The sequence below is a fragment of the Colobus angolensis genome, unplaced genomic scaffold (assembly GCF_000951035.1).
Source record: "Colobus angolensis palliatus isolate OR3802 unplaced genomic scaffold, Cang.pa_1.0 Scaffold101, whole genome shotgun sequence".
In the NCBI taxonomy this organism is placed as follows: domain Eukaryota; kingdom Metazoa; phylum Chordata; class Mammalia; order Primates; family Cercopithecidae; genus Colobus; species Colobus angolensis.
In genome coordinates, this window is record NW_012111031.1 from 7709765 (window position 1) to 7729634 (window position 19870).

Here is a 19870-nt window from a genome sequence, read left to right on the forward strand (position 1 = left end):
CGTGCAGAGCGGCCGAGAGGGCTTTGCAGCGGCCGCCGCCGCGGCGGGAGGAGGGGGCTGAGGCGGCTTCGGAGTTGGCCGGAGAAGGTGGGCATTTCTCGCTTTTTCTCCCCCTCCTGCGCTCTCCCTCTTCCTCCTGCCCCGCACCCCACGTGAAACGGAATATAAAGGGGGGTGTGAGGCCAGAGGGGAAAGTGAATGGCGAAGGACTGAAGGGGTCCCCCCTTCGGGTCCCCGGCCGCCCTGTTCACCCTCGTTCATCCTCCTTTCCGAAGCTCGCTCTCGAAGGCAGGAGCGACCGGCGCCTTCGGCTGAGGAGGAGGAGAAGGAGGAATCGCGCCAGGCGGAGCGTCAGGTCCCGTTTTCCTCTGCGGCGTCTCAAATACAAAGATTACGGTGCAGAAGGAAATTGCACTCGCCTCCTCGGCCCTCCCCCCGGTACCCAACACAATGCACCAGCCGCCTGAGTCCACCGCCGCGGCTGCCGCCGCTGCAGACATTAGCGCTAGGAAGATGGCGCACCCGGCAGTGTTCCCTCGAAGGGGCAGCGGTAGTGGCAGCGCCTCTGCTCTCAGTGCAGCAGGTACCGGCGTCGGTAGTAGTGCCACATCTTCCGAGGATTTTCCACCTCCGTCGCTGCTTCAGCCGCCGCCCCCTGCAGCATCTTCTACGTCGGGACCACAGCCTCCGCCTCCACAAAGCCTGAACCTCCTTTCGCAGGCTCAGCTGCAGGCACAGCCTCTTGCGCCAGGCGGAACTCAAATGAAAAAGAAAAGTGGCTTCCAGATAACTAGCGTTACCCCTGCTCAGATCTCCGCTAGTATCAGTTCTAACAACAGTATAGCAGAGGACACTGAGAGCTATGATGATCTGGATGAATCTCACACAGAAGATCTCTCTTCTTCAGAGATCCTTGATGTGTCACTTTCCAGGGCTACTGACTTAGGGGAGCCCGAACGCAGCTCCTCAGAAGAGACCCTAAATAACTTCCAGGAAGCCGAGACACCTGGGGCAGTCTCTCCCAACCAGCCCCACCTTCCTCAGCCTCATTTGTCTCACCTTCCACAACAGAATGTTGTGATCAATGGGAATGCTCATCCACACCACCTCCATCACCACCATCACATTCATCATGGGCACCACCTCCAACATGGGCACCACCATCCATCTCATGTTGCTGTGGCCAGTGCATCCATTCCTGGTGGGCCACCCTCAAGCCCAGTATCTAGAAAACTCTCTACAACTGGAAGCTCTGACAGTATCACACCAGTTGCACCTACTTCTGCTGTATCATCCAGTGGTTCACCTACATCTGTAATGACTAATATGCGTGCTCCAAGTACTACAGGTGGAATAGGTATAAGTTCTGTTACTGGCACTAGTACAGTAAATAATGTTAATATTACTGCTGTGGGTAGTTTGAATCCTAATGTGACAAGCAGCATGCTTGGTAATGCTAATATAAGTACAAGCAATATTCCTAGTGCTGCTAGTGTGAGTGTTGGGCCTGGAGTTACCAGTGGTGTTAATGTGAATATCTTGAGTGGCATGGGCAATGGTACAATTTCTTCCTCCGCTGCTGTTAGCAGCGTCCCTAATGTAGCTGCGGGGATGACTGGGGGATCGGTTTCAAGTCAACAGCAACAACCAACAGTTAACACTTCGAGGTTCAGAGTCGTGAAGTTAGATTCTAGTTCTGAGCCCTTTAAAAAAGGTAGATGGACTTGCACTGAGTTCTATGAAAAAGAAAATGCTGTACCTGCTACAGAAGGTGTGCTGATAAATAAAGTGGTGGAGACTGTAAAGCAAAATCCGATAGAAGTGACTTCTGAAAGGGAGAGCACTAGTGGGAGTTCAGTGAGCAGTAGTGTCAGCACACTGAGTCACTATACAGAGAGTGTGGGAAGTGGAGAGATGGGAGCCCCTACTGTGGTGGTGCAGCAGCAGCAACAACAGCAACAACCAGCTCTCCAAGGTGTGACCCTCCAACAGATGGATTTTGGTAGCACTGGTCCACAGAGTATTCCAGCAGTTAGTATACCACAGAGTATTTCTCAGTCACAGATCTCACAAGTACAGTTGCAGTCTCAAGAATTGAGCTATCAGCAAAAGCAAAGTCTTCAGCCAGTACCTCTGCAAGCCACTATGAGTGCTGCAACTGGTATCCAGCCATCGCCTGTAAATGTGGTTGGTGTTACTTCAGCTTTAGGTCAGCAGCCTTCCATTTCCAGTTTGGCTCAACCCCAGTTACCATATTCTCAGGCGGCTCCTCCAGTGCAAACTCCCCTTCCAGGGGCACCACCACCCCAACAGTTACAGTATGGACAACAACAACCAATGGTTTCTACACAGATGGCCCCAGGCCTTGTCAAATCAGTGACTCAAAATCCTCCTTCAGAGTATGTACAACAGCAGCCAATTCTTCAAACAGCAATGTCTGGACAGCCCAGTTCTGCAGGAGTGGGAGCAGGAACAACAGTGATTCCTGTGGCTCAGCCACAGGGTATCCAGCTGCCAGTGCAGCCCACAGCAGTCCCAGCACAACCTGCAGGGGCATCTGTCCAGCCTGTTGGCCAGGCTCAGGCAGCAGTGTCTGCTGTACCTACTGGCAGTCAGATTGCAAATATTGGTCAGCAAGCAAACATACCTACTGCAGTGCAGCAGCCCTCTACCCAGGTTCCACCTTCAGTTATTCAGCAAGGTGCTCCTCCATCTTCGCAAGTGGTTCCACCTGCTCAAACTGGGCTTATTCATCAGGGAGTTCAAACTAGCGCTGCAAGCCTTCCTCAACAATTGGTTATTGCATCCCAAAGTACCTTGTTAACTGTGCCTCCCCAGCCACAAGGAGTAGAACCAGTAGCTCAAGGAGTTGTTTCACAGCAGTTGCCTGCAGTTAGTCCTTTGCCCTCTGCTAGCAGTATTTCTGTTACAAGTCAGGTTAGTTCAACTGGTCCTTCTGGAATGCCTTCTGCCCCAGCAAACTTGGTTCCACCGCAAAATATAGCACAAACCCCTGCTACCCAAAATGGTAATTTGGTTCAAAGTGTTAGTCAATCTCCCTTGATAGCAACTAATATAAATTTGCCTTTGGCACAACAGATACCACTAAGTTCTACCCAGTTCTCTGCACAATCATTAGCTCAGGCAATTGGAAGCCAAATTGAAGATGCCAGGCGCCCAGCGGAGCCCTCCTTAGTTGGCTTACCTCAGACTATCAGTGGTGACAGTGGGGGAATGTCAGCAGTTTCAGATGGGAGTAGCAGCAGCCTAGCAGCCTCTGCTTCTCTTTTCCCGTTGAAGGTGCTACCGCTGACGACACCCCTGGTGGATGGCGAGGATGAGAGGTAAGATCATGTCATATTTCTGGAGACATTCAACAGATTTGAAGTTAATCTATTTAGTAGCTACATGTGTGTACAAAATAAGTTCAAAGCATTGCATATTTTCATTTTTGTATGTGAAAAATGCGTTTTTATGGGAAGTTTTATAGAGCAAGAGTTATGGAATGGTTTCAGAGTGGGTAGGAAATAGTAATATGTAAACAATATTTTCAGAACAGTCGTTGAGCATGGGTTCACATTAAAAATAGGTTTGGGGGCACCAAGTGGTTTTATTATCTATAAAATGCTTTTTAGAAATATTAATTGTGGAAAGCTTAATTTTTGCTAGCCCACATAATAGTTAATCTATTTTGAGCTGCTAAAATAATCTCTTGGGGGGTTGTGGTTCCCACGTTTGTTCTCCTTTACTAGACATCCTTTTTTCATTTCTACTGTGTTTGATCTTAGTCTGTGAAAGATATTGTCGCCTGCTTTTCCTAGTCAGATACGGTATGAAAGATGACTTAATCTGGGTTATATAGGTTGCCCTCATACCGCAACTGACCAACTTTTGCGTACTTATTTTAATGGTCATTTTATCTGAACAGTAAAGGAATGGGAATCTTAAAGTATTTTGCGGGAAAGGAGGACATAAACTATCAAAATAACCAGATTTATCTTGATAGTATGCTATACATTTTTTCTTTTGCATGGTAGATCAAGGTGGTATCCATTTTAAAGAATAGAAGAAAGTAAGTCTTGGAGGATTGAATTTATAGAGGCATGAAAATAAGACCTTGGTCTCTGGCTAATCTCCACCTGTTCTTTTTTTTTCCTTACCAAAAAGATACAGAAAGCCTAAAGTACATTATTAAACCAAGCATTTTTTTCACTTAGACTGAAAATAATATGCCAGTAACTCTTATTGAATCCAATTGTGTCTTTGAAGCTGACTGGCTAGAAAAGTTGTGAAATCTTTCATGTTTCTACATCGTTTTAAACCCTACTTGATTTTTAAAGTAATGTTCTTTCACAAATTTGCCAGTCTGTTACTAACCTTGATTAAAATACTATTATAGGAGTTATGAAAAGACATCATTTTCACTGTGGAATTTGGAGTAAGCATGCAAGATATTTAATTATTTTAGTATTGGAGGGTTTTGTGAGTGAACTTTCATCAAGCCAATATAAGCATTTATATTTTATATGTATGTTTGTGGGTTTTGCTTTGGAAAAATTGAGCATATTGCAAAATAATTGTAATTTTAGGAAAAAAAACCAAAGGTCAAATGTTTCAGTGAGGTTTTTGTTATTTAGTTGTTTAAAAGATAAGGTAAAGACATGATAAATTGATAAAATCTTGTCTTTCAGGATTTTTATTATTTTTCTGATAGTCATGTAATTAAAACCTTGTTACCTAACCAAATGTATTCTGTATTATTTGTACAAAACTGTAGTCTGAAAGATAAACTTTAAGGAGGTACTTTCCTTAATTGTTCCATTATTGTTGTTAAACCTTTAATTTTCTCCTGCTAATACTTACCTGTAATTTTAAAAGAGTTATTTACCGCAATTATTAATGTTTTTTAAGTCAAAAGGTTATGATTTGAGTGAAGCCTTTATAAAAACAGCTATATTATGTGGATGTTAAGTTTAGAGAAATAAAAGATGGGTAAAAAACACAAATGAAAACACTCATTTTGAATTCAAACTTGCCTTGATTTTGTAATTACCATTTGTGGTCCCCTGGCTTGTCTTTCACCTCTTTCTTCCTATTGGTAGGACATGATAGGATTTTCCACAGCTTGCTGTTCCAGACAAAGTCAGATGATGCTACTTTCAACTAGATTTTTAATTATAGGAATAGGGTCCCAGTTTAAGATATTAATATAAAATTAATTTTTCCAGATAATAATTGAGAAAAGGATTAATAAACAAATTATGAAAATTATGGAATTCTAGAAAGGGACAAAAAGACAATGGGAAATAAGGAAATACTGATCTAATATAACAAGTTGTCTTCAGACACTGTACACATTCAATTATAATTATGTTTACCAGTCTCTCCCACAAGACCAGGAGTTCCTCAAGAGCAGGGACTGTTTTGAATTTACTGCCTATTTGGGCCTTGGTTAGTTAACATCAAAGTTTTGTGATTAAAAACCAGAAAATTTTTGTTTTAGCCATATCTTAAATTCTGTAAAATCGGAATGTAGCCCTAAAACACCTTGTAAGATCAGAAAATATATATATTATATTCTTTGTTGTGTTTTACTGAAGATTATTTCTTTTATCACTACAGTTTGGAAAAAGAAATTAATTTCATTTAAATTTGCCCTTGGAAGATAAATTAAGAATAACTACAAGAGAAAACAGTGATATGATTTAAAAACTTTTAAAACCTTTCTTCCCATGGTAGCCTCTGTGTCACTTGCATCTTGTGGGCTTGGTCACCATTTGTCTCAGGAGAGAGAGACTACATATATAATTTTAATATTGTGAATCAGGAAATGTGTTAACAATATAACTTGGGTAGTAGGACAAATGAGCATGGTTATCTTTTAATCATCTTTTGAAATAATACTCTAACACTTTAGATTATAAAATGTTTAGACATGTGGAAAGTGCCTTCAGTTGATCACTGGGAGAGACTATAAACATGGATCAGGGTGTTAAGATTATGTATCTTGTTTTAAAAAAAATCATTCTTATTTAAAAGATCTTAATGTCAGGCCATGTGTGGTAGCTCACACCTGTAATCCTAGCACTTTGGGAGGCTGAGGTGGGTGGATTGCTTGTGCCCAGAAATTTGAGACCAGCCTGGGCAACATGGCAAAACCCTGTCTCTACAAAAAAAATAACAAAAATTAGCCAGGCGTGGTGGTGCATGCGTGTAGTTCCCTGCTACCTGGAAGGCTGAGGTGGTAGGATCACTGGAGCCCTGGAGGTCAAGGCTGCAGTGAGCTGGGGTCACGCCACTGTACTCCAGCCCGGGTGGCAGAGCAGGACCCTGTCTCAAAAAAAAAAAAAAAGTCTTAATGTCTTAGACTATAACATGAACCGTGAATTCTCCTTTACGAGAATGGGAAAATACAGATACTTCATCCTTTATGTTTTGTGACTGTTATTATTAGCACAGCCTCTTAATGTGAAATGGGTCAAACTTCCATACATCCTTCAAGACTTAGCTCAGATGTTCTCTTCAGAGCATTCTTTTCACTCGGGATGTTGTTTCCTTATCACTTTTTAATATTCCTCTATTTAAGCACTGTATACATTCAATTATAATTGTGTTTACCAATCTTTCCCACAAGACTAGAAGTTCCTCAAGGGCAGGGACGAAGTGTTTTTTTGAATTAATTAGCAGACATTTCTCTGATTTTTTTTTTTTTGTGTCATGATTTGAAGTTTATATTGTCCTTCATCTTAAGCACAACTGTGAGAGATGCAGGATCATATAATTTATGCAACAAATGGAAAGGAAATGGATAAAAAGACTTGCTTTTTTTGTACGTCTCTTCAATATTTTTAAGTGAATTGTTGTCTGTCTTCTAAGTACAGTGCCTGTTTTATAGTAGGTCCTCAAATGTTTAAGAGGCATACATGTTACTTATAAAATAGGAGTAATACTCATTTTGCCTACTTCTGGGGATGGCAGTAGTATCAGTTAAAATACTTTAACTAAAATACCAAATTATAATTTTTAAAGTTTTTTTTCGAGATATACATGCACAGTTTAAAGATAGTTTAAATGGTTGTCCAAGAAATACATGAAAGAGCTTCCTGCAGCCTTACTTTCCAGTTTTCCTTTCCTAGAAACAATCACTTTCATCTCTTTTAGATGATTATTGTGGTATTTACCTCCCAGTCTCTAAATAACTTGCTTGTCTTACTACTAGATTTGTAACGTAGTCTGCTGGTTAGGAGCATGGACTGTGGAGTTAGATTGCCTAGATTTGAATTTTCTTGTCATTTACTAGTTTTAAGTAACATTGGTCTATTTATCCTCTTTATGCCGCAATTTTCTCATTAAAAAGATGATGACAATAGTAGTTACCTCATGGGGTTAATGTAAGAATTGAATGAATTTGGAAATTCCCTAGAACTCTATCTAATTCACATGCCCTATGTAAATATTTGTTAAATAAAATACACCTTTCATTTGTTTTTGTCTTTATTAACTTCCTGGATAGAAAATGAAGATTTAATTTTGTTGTCACCATCTACCTACCTGGTCTCCTTTTTTCCCGGTACCTTTCCTCCCAGTAGTTATCACTATTGATTATTCAGTATTCTTGTCAAATACTACTTTTCCTATCCTGTACAGTGTTTTGTGGCTGCTTCCCTGCTCTATCTCCACCTGTCTATAATAGAAATGGGTTTTCCTCCACTCCCAAGTTTTCATCTGTCAGCACTGTCTGTTTTCTCCAAGTTGCCTGCCCCTCCTTTCCCCACCCTCTTCCCATTTTTGTATGTTTTGGGCTCTACCTTTCCTGTAGAACCTTTCCTTAGATGTCTGGTAAGTCTTGATTGTCTGCTTGCAAATAAGTGTTAAAGGACTAAAGAGCTGATTAGAAATTTGCAGTGTGGGGCTGGCCATGGTGGCTCATGCCTATAATTCCAGCACTGGGAGACCAAGGTGAGAGGATTGCTTGAGGCCAGGAGTTTGAAATTAGTTTGGGCAATATAGCAAGATCCTGTCTCTGCTATATATATACTATATATATATATATATATATATTTTTTTTTTTTTAATTCTTTTTCCATGTGGCTTGTTTACTCTTTACCACAGAGTAATCTGGCTGGAGTTCATTGCCTTTTTTTACCTCTTTGCCTAGTTTTCTAAATATTTATCACTAATTCTACTTTTCATCAGATGCCTTTTAAGATGTTCCAATATCAGATACTGTTAACAATTTTATCTTAGGAAGTTTCATATCCCCTTGACCTCCATTCTTGACTGGTTGCCTTCTTGGCTTGGTACACAACTATTATTCTGGGATTCCTTTCACTTTCTCTTGTGTTGGATCTCCATTTTCCAGAGACTAGTGTCTTTATTCTTAGTTTACTTGTTTTAAAATGGCTTTAGTTTACTCTGACACTTTCTTAGGTGAAGAAAACCAAGGGGGGAAAGTTATGTTCTCTTATATTTTGTGCCATTGCTTTCTAACATCCATATTGCTTTTGAGAAATCTGAAGCCATTCTGATTTCTCATATATTGTATGTGACCTGTGTATTTGTTTTTCCTTCCCTTCCTTTTCTTTCTCCTTCCTTTTCCTACCCTCATTTTTAAAACCTCTAAAAGCATTATAAGATTTTATGTTTCCAGTGTTCTGAAGTTTTGCCATGATGGGTCTTTGTGTGGGTCTGTTTTCATCCACTGTGCTGAGTACTTGGTGAACCCTTTCAGTTTGGAAACATCTTTTCATTCTGGGACTTTTTCTTGAGTCAGGTTGTTGATTACGTCTTTCCGTTTTTTCTCTCTTTCTCAAACTTCTCTTTATTGGATAATGGACCTTCTTGACTGGTCTTCTAATTTCCTTTTGTTTTCTCAACTATTTTTCACCTGTTTTTGCTCTATTGAGTTTCCATTTCCCTTATCACATATTTAATTCCCAAGTACTTTTTTGTTTTTTTGGTTTTTTTTTGCTCCCTTGTTAATAGTGTACTATTCTATTTTAGTAATGATAATATTTTTTTCTTAGCTATCTGAATATATAAAGTGTTAGCTTTTTTTTTTAAGTTTTCTTTTTTCTTTCTATGTGGTCTGTTTCCTCTGGTTTTTGTTTTCTTACTTTTTGTTTGCTTTGGTCTTTTTCTTTCATCTTATAGCTGTTCCTAAGATAGTTGGTAGTCATGCGTAAGAGTAAGGAATTAAACGCTAATTAGAAATTCTGAGTGTGGCTTGTCAATTGTTAGCTTTCCTATATGGTAACCTGGCTGGGCTGTTTGATTGGAGGACTTCCAGTGTTGATTTCTTCTATATCCTCCTAGCTGGTTAGATCCCTATAAGAAGGCTCTCCTGATTTCTTGCTTGGAATTGAAGGCCTTTCAACAAGCATTCTGTGGGGTGGGCAGTGAGGGGGATGAGGAATGAAAGGTTTTGGGGGATCCCCAGATACGTTTCTTCACTCAACCCTGTTTTCAGTATGTTCCACGTTTTGCTGTGCCTGATTTCCTTAGTCTTGTGATCTTACGTTTTACCTTCTTCAGACAATATACCTTTTTTTTTTCTTGGGATTAGGGAGGGACAGTTGGGAATCTGTAGGACTGGCTGCTTCTTAAACTGACTTCTAAACAATCTTTTTAATTTTAGCACCCTTTCCCCCCACATTCCACTTACATAGATGTGGTACTGCCAATTCCTGAGTCTTTTGGGGATTTTGCAGTTTAAATTGGGTTTGTTCTTGGCATTCTCCATTGTTTGCTAAAGATTTAATTTTCTAGTGTTTGCTAAGTCATTTGTCACTCAACTGTCTGCTTTCCAGCTTTCAAATGTTTTTTGCTATTGTCTTTTCATCTACCTCAGTTTTTGTGGGCTTATATCTTTATATCTTAACAAATTGCTTTTCTGTCATTTTAGTGGGGTTTTAGGGAAGGAGTGAAATAATAGATGTGTGTGTTTAGTATTATTACACATCTGTTTCGATGGTGGAATACTATTAAATGTAAAGAATGATGCTAATTTTAATGAAGTCATTGCTCCAAGTTAGTTCTCTAATGAATACATAAATTTTAAGAGTGGAATTACTTGGTTTATATTCATTAGAAGTAAGAATAGTATGTAATTCAGAATTTGAGTTCATAGAAGTGATGAAAAGTGTTAGTATTAGATTCAGTTAATATCTACCATATTTAACCACTCTAAACTTGTGAATTAAGTTTTTTCTATTTTATTGGTGAATAAACTGAAACTTGCTGAGTGTTTAGAGAGGGTGAGCTGTCTAAGGTTACATGCATAACAGTAAAGCAGAGCTAGGATACAAGGCTGTTTTTTCATTTTAAAATCTAGTGCCGTTTTACTTCTTATGAAGATAGTAAGAGGTAAGGCTAGTTCCCATAAGGAATTTTTAAGAGTGTCTGAAAACCTAAAAAAAAGGCAGGCTTCATTGCTTCATTGCTTTGTGCATTTGTGTAACTGATGGAATTGCCATAGAACATAACATTTCCTTGCAAGTCCTTGGTGAGAAAAAAGTGGGTAAAGTCATAATAGTGGTGTGCCTGGAATGTATTAGACATTCAAATATTAAATGTTAAGGTGGACATGTGGTTTTTTTTTTCTTTTGAAACTTACGTGGAAATTTTAGGAAAACCATTTTAATTTTTTAATAATTTAGATTCAGACTTTGCAACATTGGCTTCAGAATTACAAAACACGTAAATTTTGTTTCTTGTTTAGAAAGTTCAATTTCACACCTGTAATCCCAGCACTTTGGGAGGCCAAGATAGGAGGATCACTTGAACTCAGGAGTTCAAGACCAACCTAGGCAACATAATCCCCATCTCGATTTAAAAAATTAGATAAAAGAGAAAGTTTAATTTAAAAATATGAAGCTGTTAAGCATGACCTTTTCTGGTGCTGCAGTATTAGAACTTTGGTGGTTTTTGCCTTCTCACTGTTAAGGTTGAATATATCATGGTAAGAACATGCTTTACTGACTTATTAAGAAAAACTACACGAGGTTGAAAAATTTTAGAGTACTTTATACTGATTTTTAAAAAATTATAACAACTTTTTAGATTCTAGGTTAACTTTTTTCCTAGTCTCACATATATTCAAAAGCTGCCCTCCACCACCCCATTTCTTCTTTACCAGTGAATTTGACCAGGAAATCTTGACCTTTCAGCACGATTAGGCCTGCTTGACCTTTGTTTGCCCTCCTTGAAACACTCCATTTTGCTTTTTGTGATAATCTTCCATTTTCTTCCCACACTTCTGGCCATTGCTTTTCAGTCTCTCTTTCAGATTTCTCTCTTCTGTCAGACTCTGTTTTCTAGGTTTTTCTGAGTCTTCTTTATACTTACTGCCTTTTCCCTAGGTAATCATTGGTGCCCATGGCTGTAAAGACAGTTTATGCTATTGGCTCCTGAATGCTTATCACTAGTCCAGACTTCTCTTCTTAGCCTTACACTGGTAAAGTCATCTGCCTTCATAACATCTCTGCTTGCATTCTCATGGGCTTATCAGTGTCAACAGGTCATAAACGTAACTCTTGATTACCTAGCCCCTCAAATTTCCTTTTTTAGTTGTCTTTATTTTGATAAATATCATTTCTTAATGCAGTTCTTCACTTTAGAAACTTGAGAGTCATTCCTGATAGTTTCTTTTCCTTGCTCTCTATATCTTGATCATTTCTTTAAAATATATCTTCATCTTTTTTTTTTGATCCTTACTGCCATTGCTCTAAGATAACATCAGCTCTCATTTAATGCACTGCGTGTAGTAGCTTCCTCACAGAGCCCCCTGCATATGTCTTGTCTTTTTCTGATATTGTATCTTATTCTTAAAATGGAAATCTGCTCAGGTAACTCACTTGCCCAGAACCCCTTTTAAGCCTTTCCATTTATTTTAAGGTTATTTCTTTCTGTCTTTGCTTACTGCTGGCTTCATCATGCTTCTTTCCCCCAACTTTCTTCATTCCAGTTGTACTTGACCTTTCAGAAAGTTTTTCAGTTTTCATCCATTCTTCTAGGCCTTTGTACATGCTATTATTTTAGCCTGAATATCCCCTATGGCATCTCACTTTCATTCAACTTTAAAGTTGAACTCACTTTTTGAGAGGCTGCCTCTGACATACCAATCTAAACTTAGGTTCTTTGTTAATAACTGTTTAATAGCACCTTGTTCTTTTCTTTTATAATGCTTATTACAGTTTATATTTAGATTTTGTTTTCATGATTATCTGATTATTTTAAGCTTCATGAATAGAAATGGGGATGTTTGATGTGCTCCATGTATTCAAAGCCTATTTGAGTGCCTATTAGATAAAATCTGCTTAATCAAGAAAATATACTGTTAATATTGTCATAAGAAAAACCAAGGAGAACTTACATTTCTAAAAACAGAAAGATAAAGTTCTTTATGATCAGGTGATAACACTGTTTTCTCCTTTAAGAGAGAATTAACTGATTTACTTTTTGCTGTGTGTGTGAGCCAAAAAAACCAATGCTTAGGTATAATCAAATATGGTCCTTGTCCCCAGGGAGTGTTTAATAGTATAATAACATATATATGCATGTGGCAGTTATTTGGCAATATAAGGGCTAAGTAATAGTTCTAAGCAACATGAAATATTAAATCAAAGAATCAGAAACGTAAGAGTTGGAAATCTTGATCTCATTCAACCCATGAAGGAACAAGTTTTGATTAGGTGAATTCGCTGAGACATTTTTTTTAATTATTTATTTGTTTGTTTATTTTTTTGAGACAGAGTCTCGCTCAGTCGCCCAGGCTGGAGTGCAGTGGCACGATCTCGGCTCACTGCAAGCTCAGCCTCCCAGGTTCACGCCATTCTCCTGCCTCAGCCTCCCGAGTAGCTGGGACTACAGGTGCCCACCACGGCCGGCTAATTTTTTTTTGTATTTTTAGTGGAGACGGGGTTTCACTGTGTTAGCCAGGATGGTCTCAATCTCCTGACCTCGTGATCCTCCCGTCTCAGCTTCCCAAAGTGCTGGGATTACAGGTGTGAGCCACTGCGCCTGGCCGAGACAGTTTTACAAATTGTTTCTTAGACTGTACCTGGAACATGGGTTTTCAAAAGACATAAACAAAGTTCACAGATGGTATGGATTTGACCTTTGGTAGGTCAGAAAAGCAGTGTTATTTAAAGTGACTTTTCACAAGTTTTAGGGTGAAGGAAAATGTTTCAAGTGGGAGAATATTAATAAAAATGGGGGGAAATAAGAAAAACACCTGGGCAGCAGTAAGGCAACAGTGGATTTACTAGAATTAATAAGTCTCGTCACTGTCCAGGAAGTGACTGAAGGTTGAATTGCAGAATGATTGGCCCTCAATACTTGTTGACTAAATGGTGTTCCGGGAAGATTAGTGTAAAGGGAATCTGTAGTTTGGATTGAAGTGGGAAGCAGGAAGAACCATGTTGGACGTTACACATTTATATAATTTGTTAATGAATGAAGGAAATAAATGAGGGGGATAGTGATTTTCATTGCAAAATGATTCAGTACAGGGTTTCTTTGCTTAGCAGAGTCCACAATTTAACAAAACACTGTATTCACTTTCCTGTCTTCTCTCTCAAAGCAATATGTTACTCTTCTCATTTTGAAAAAGGGGAAAAAAATCCCCAAAACCCAATTTCCCAAAAAATTGATGACCCAGCCTCCGTTTTAAAGGTTTGAAGGGTAAGTGGTTATAACCTTAAGATAAGGTTTTCTGTAGTTTAATTTTTTTTTTTTGGAGGGGGGATGTAGTTTTGTTCTTGTTGCCCAGGCTGGAGTGCAGTGGCACAATCTTGGCTCATTGCAACCTCCGCCTCCCAGATTCAAGTGATTCTCCTGCCTCAGCCTCCCAAGTAACAGGGATTACAGGAATGTACCACCATGCCCAGCTAATTTTTTGTATTTAGTAGAGATGGGGTTTCACCATTTTGGTCAGGCTGGTCTCAAACTCCTGACCTCAGGTGATCCACCCACCTGGGCCCCCAAAGTGTTTGGATTACAGGCATGAGCCACAGCTCCCGGCTCAATTGTTTTTATAGGGTTTATCCATATCTGTAATCCAAAGCAGATGTGTCCCAAATATATTTAGTAGTGAAAAATCCAGGTAAATGTGAACTAATATGAATATTTAGAACTGGTTCCTTGTGTTAGTGATTGTAGAGACCTTTGCTGGTTTCCTTTTCGTACTAAATAGATTTCCATTGTCAGTCTCTTCCAGGCAGTAGAGAGGAGGAGTTCTTTTTTTCCTGTCTACTGGGGACTCCTAGGTCTCTACCAAAAAGGAAGTGGTGTACATCTTAAATTATTTAAAATGTGAAAAACATTCATGCTACCGTTGATACTAAATGTGAACATTTTGATTATTTTGAGCATTTTGATGTTTAAAGAGCCACAATACTAGTGTTTATTCGGTTCTTTGTTGGTGCGCCTTTTCATGTTGCCATTTTCAAAGTATAAGGATATATATATGCATGTATGTAGATACACGTATAAAGAAATACAATTTTTTGGTCTGGGCTTAATGGCTCGCACCTGTAGTCCCAGTACTTTGGGAGGCTGAGGCAGGTTGATTGCTGGAGTCCAGGAGTTCAAGACCAATCTGGGCAACATGGTAAAACCCTGTCTCTACAAAAAAAAAAATACAGAAATTAGCTGGGCATGGTGGCGTGCACACCTGTTGTCCCAGCTACGTGGGAGGTTGAGGTGGAAGGATTGATTGAACCTGGGAGGTGGAGGTTGCAGTGAGCTGAGATGGCGCCACTGCACTCCAGCCTGAGTGACAGAGTGAGACCCTGTCTTGAAAATATATGGCCGGGCATGGTGACTTACGCCTGTAATCCCAGCACTTTGGGAGGCCGAGGCGGGTGGATCACCCGAGGTCAGGAGTTAGAGACCAGCCTGGCCAACATGACGAAACCCTGTCTCTACTAAAAATACAAAAATTAACTGGGTATGGTGGCGGGGCGCCTGTAGTCCCAGCTACTGGGAAGGCTGAGGCAGGAGAATTGCTTGAACCTGGGAGGCGGAGGTTGCAGTGAACCGAGATCATGCCACTGCACTCCAGCCTGGGTGACAGAGCAAGACTCTGTCTAAAGAAAAAAATATATATATATATATATAAATAATTTTTTAAAGGTCATTTTGAAATTGTCCTTAGATGATTATAAAATCTCTTGGGGGGAGGAAGGATAGCATTAGGAGACATACCTAATGTAAATGACTAGTTAATGAGTACAGTGTAACAAACCTGCACGTTGTGCACATGTACCCTAGAACATAAAGTATAATTGAAAAAATAAAATGTCTTAGGTATCTGAAAGAATGTAATTTATTTAATAAGTGTATGTATAGCTCTATCTCTCTTCTTAAGGAGAGCCAGCAGTTGAATTCAAGAATAAATGTGTGTTTGTATTTAAGAAAAATGACAAAAGGTTCCTTCTATTACTCTCCTGCAATTTTTGGTCCTTCAACTTTTTTTCACCTATTTTAAATTTATTTTATCTCAAAACATTTCTGTCTTTGTAAGCTGCTTTAAATATTTTAAGGAATGGCTTGGGGTGGAAATCTAACTGCATTTGGGAAAAGTATGACAGGGTAGAAAATGATGTTTAGGAGAGGTACTAATAAAGGAATATTGGGAGTCAGAGAAGTTAAGATCACGTGCTTGAGGAGGAGTTTGATAGCTGCTGGGCTTAGTCATTTTAGTAAAGAAAACATTAAGTAAAGAAGTTCAAAGTACACAGATGTTTATAGAAAAGAATATAAGACATAGTCCAAGTTGGTATCAGATGGGCTTTGTATACATAAGGCTAACTTGGAAAAGCCTTAAATGTAAGATTGAGAAGTCTGGATTTAATTGGACAGGGAATGGAGGGCTCTTTTTTGTTTTTGTACCATGCAGTGGCCTGATCTTTTAGGAGGGTGCTGGCTTTACTTGGGATGTCTAGTTGCTTCCTTCCTTAATTGAGTATGAGAAACTCAGTAATTCCTTTTTCCTCAGTGGTGGAAATGGAGGCATATTCTGTGTCATTGTGATCTGAGATAATGGTTTGAATCAGTCCCTTTGGCCTCATTAGGAAAAGTAAGGAGGACCCAGTTCACATGTGGTAACACTCCACTTAATCCAGAGGTTAAACCAGCTCTGGAATGGAAGGAGCCCCAAAACTGCTTGAAATTGCTATCAAAGCCATGTCCCCTCCTCTCCCTGGTCCCGTGCCCCCAGGGGGTATTTTTGCATAGCATTTCTGATCCTTTTTTTGGACTTTTAATAAGTCGTATATTACTAGCTTTATTATCTTAAAGCAGATAAGAATAGGGAGGGAAAAGAAATGGGCTTCTGAGGCATGTAAGTTGACATCAGGAAAGTTAGCAATTAGCCTGACATGAAGGTAGGAGTTAGAAATTTTAAGAAAACCCCAAAGAACTGTGATAGAGTATTGAATATTTGCTAGTTGAAAGTTAGATTATGTTCGGTATATTGTTTTAAGGAATCATGGATGTAAGAGTAAGTTCCAAATGATGTTAATTACTGAGCTATGGACAAGTATAAAGAAACCATGTTTTAGTTGTATTGCCTCCACTGTATCATTTAAGCATGGGCAAATCATTTTACTCCTCTATATTGCTTTTTTCCCATTCCAAAATAAGGCAAGGTGCTTCATACTTTTTTACCTTTTAGGGCAGCAAGGTTATTCTCTAAGACATTCTTAACATATGTTATAAATATGTTATAAAAATAAAAACTAGACCTCTACATTGAGAAATTATGAAGAATATTTATAATAACATTCAGAAGTAAAATTAAAAGATCCTAATATATGCTAAGATTTAGGTAATTGGTAGTGATAATTTTTATTTTTAGTTAAATCAGTGAATGACATATTAGGTACTAAGTCTGCATAAGGTATTTTGTAGATATTTAATGATTTAGATGTTTAGGTATAATGAAGATCCCCCCAGTTTTTCTCTTTGAAATATTTTTATTAATTACCTTTTAATTTTTTAAAAAAGAGACGAGGTTTCACTATGTTACCTAGGTTGGTCTCAAACTCCTGAGCTCAAGTGATCTTCCCACCTTTGCCTCTCAAAGTGCTGGGATTACAGGCGTGAGCCACTGTGCCCGGCCTAATTACCACGGTAAGTCAAATACTGTATCAAGGAAAACTGACTTTTCTTGTTGTATATGTTTTTATTTCCTTTTCTAGAAATTGACAACCAAGCCAACTTGGTTTCTTTCATAAGGAAGCTTTGTTTGTGCTTAATATTAAATTCATTTTTAGAGGCCGGGCATGGTGGCTCACACCTGTAATCCCAGCACTGTGGGAAGCCAAGGCGGGCGGATCACTTGAGGTCAGGAGTTCAAGACCAGCCTGGCCAACATGGTGAAACCTCATCTCTACTAAAAATGCAAAAATGAGCCAGTCATGGTGGCACACACCTGCAGTCCCAGATTCTTGGAGAGGCTGAGGTATGAGAATTGCTTGAACCTAGAAGGCAGAGGTTGCAGTGAACTGAGATCATACCACTGTCCTCCAGCCTGGGCAACAGAATGAGACTCTTGTCTCAAAAAAATAAAAAAAGAATGCATTTTTGGGCTGGGTACAGTGGCTCACACCAGTAATCCCAGCACTTAGGGAGGCTGGACAATTGCTTGAGCCCAGGAGTTCGAGGCTGCAGTGAGTTATGTTGGCACCACTGTACTCTAGACTAGGTGACCAAGTGAGACCTTGTCCCAAGGAAAAAAAAAGTTAATTTTTGTTCTTGGTTGTGTCCTCTAAACAGATTTGTTGTGGTACTTTTGACAATGACCAGTACATCTTCCTGTTGAGGAAATACACTCCCATGTTTTAAAAATCAGTTTTTAAAAAAGGTGGTATTTAGTGAAATTTGTCTTCGTGAATTTAATTTAGGAAAAAATGCTACTTTGTAAGTTACGTTTTTTGCTTTATTTTTGGTTCTTCAAGGTTGTTCCTTTGAGTACGAGGTGGTGTGAGATGTGTGAATTGAGAAAATCCGTGGTTTGGACTGTAGTGCTATCCACTGCTTAGGTGCTCGGATACCTGAGTCTTTGCTTTTCTTCCTCTTTTAAAAGGTTTTTATTGCTGTTGTTCACCTAAACTTCTCTTTGAGAGTCAAACATGGAGCCAAGTGTTGTCTTTGGTTGATAGTTCATTTTACTGCAGAATTTTAGAATAAGAGTTTTAAACTGTTCTTCATTTTCAGTGTGTTATTTTCCTCTGTGGGGATCCACCAAACATTCATCAGTTATTCTCTGAAATGATGGATAGCAGGATTTATACATTTGTACAATTGGTTATGTTTTATTATTAGGAATTTTACCTATTTTGAGGTTCCAGGCAGGAAGGGTGGATACAGAAAGAGGAGATAGACATTTCCTACCTCCATCTCTGAATCCCATGATAATGATCATGATATCACATCCTAATCCTTGTAGGAACAAGTATATTTAATGCTTGTTATTGAAGCACATAACGTTGAAGGTACATAACGTTTATTTTATTTTATTTTATTTTATTTATTTATTTTTTGAGATGGAGTCTTGCTCTGTTGCCTAGGCTGGAGTGCAGTGGCACGATCTTGGCTCACTGCAGCCTCTGCCTCCTGGGTTCAAGTGATAATCCTGCCTCAGCCTCCTGAGTAGCCAGGATTACAGGCATGTGGCACCACGCCCGGCTGATTTTTGTATTTTTAGTAGAGATGGGATTTGGTCATGTTGGCCAGGCTGGTCTCGAACTTCTGAGCTCAGGCTATCTGCCTGCATCAGCATCCCAAAGTGCTGGGATTACAGGCATGAGCTACCATGCAACGCCTGAAGGTACATAACATTTAAATTGGCAACTGTGTAGCTCCTCTTTTTTGTGAACTTGTATAAAATGGATAATAAATTCATAGGAGACCTGAGGATTATATGACAGGGAAATGATTCTAAAATGTTATTGACTGATATGTTACTACCTATAAAATATTGTGAAGTTAAGGGCCTGGGTCACATAACTACTAAGGTGATGGAGCTAGTCAGTATTCCATTCGGTGATTTCATTCCAAAACTTGCACTCAGCCACGTTCTGGAGGTTTCTTACGTGCATTGAGAAGCAACAAAAGGTGACAGCTGACAACTATAAAAAGCAATCCTTAGCCTATTCAGTGTAGAGGCATTTGACACTATAGACTTCCCTGGTTCTTTCGGTCACTATATTATGTAGTTGTCCATTAATGAGTGTTCATAATAATTCCGTCAATCATAATTTTATTTTCTCTTACTACATTTAAAAAGTATAGTTTCTACCTCAGTGGTTAAATTCTCCAAATTTATTGTTAAAAAGTAAACTTTAAATTTGGAAAATTTGCTTAAGTAAACTGCAATTTCAGAAAAATAGGTGAATATGGAGACACCCAGTTTCATGACATAAATATTTCAACAAATTAGATTACTAGCCTTCTAGTGGTCTCAGTGAGATTCTATATGCTGTTGATACTTAGGACATTTTTTGTAAGCTTAATGCAATCAAATTAAAATTTGATTAAAATGCTTTTAAAGTTGAAACCTAATTTTAATCAGTTGAATAATAATAGCACATTTTATGATTCAGATTTTTGGTTTTGAGTGGTTACAGCTTATCTTCACATCACATTTATTATTGAAACAAGAGAAAGTGATAATTTTCCTGTGAACTCACTTGGGGAAGTATAAAAAAATGATAGTTTATATGAATGCTTTAATATTTATTTGAAAAATAGGATTTAGCTTGTCCTTTTGCTTATTCTAGAAGGTAGAATTAACTTTTTTTTTTTTGAGACGGAGTCTCGCTCTGTCGCCAGGCTAGAGTGCAGTGGTGTGATCTCAGCTCAC

At 38.8% G+C, this 19870-nt stretch overlaps 1 protein-coding gene across 4 annotated transcripts in view; it reads left to right on the forward strand.

The window, feature by feature from the left end:
- The window catches only part of TSC22D1 (TSC22 domain family, member 1), a 143658-nt gene continuing 123788 nt past the window's right edge, over positions 1–19870 (forward strand). For 2 of the 4 annotated variants that reach the window (XR_001001555.1, XM_011940139.1), the window contains exon 1: positions 57–3344. Coding sequence is in view for 3 of the 4 variants with exons in the window: in XM_011940139.1 (XP_011795529.1) it covers positions 451–3344 (2894 nt within the window). In the remaining variant the exon portion in view is untranslated. Of the gene's footprint in view, positions 3345–19870 lie in introns of all 4 variants that reach the window. The other 2 variants (XM_011940152.1, XM_011940130.1) reach the window with 2 other exon arrangements.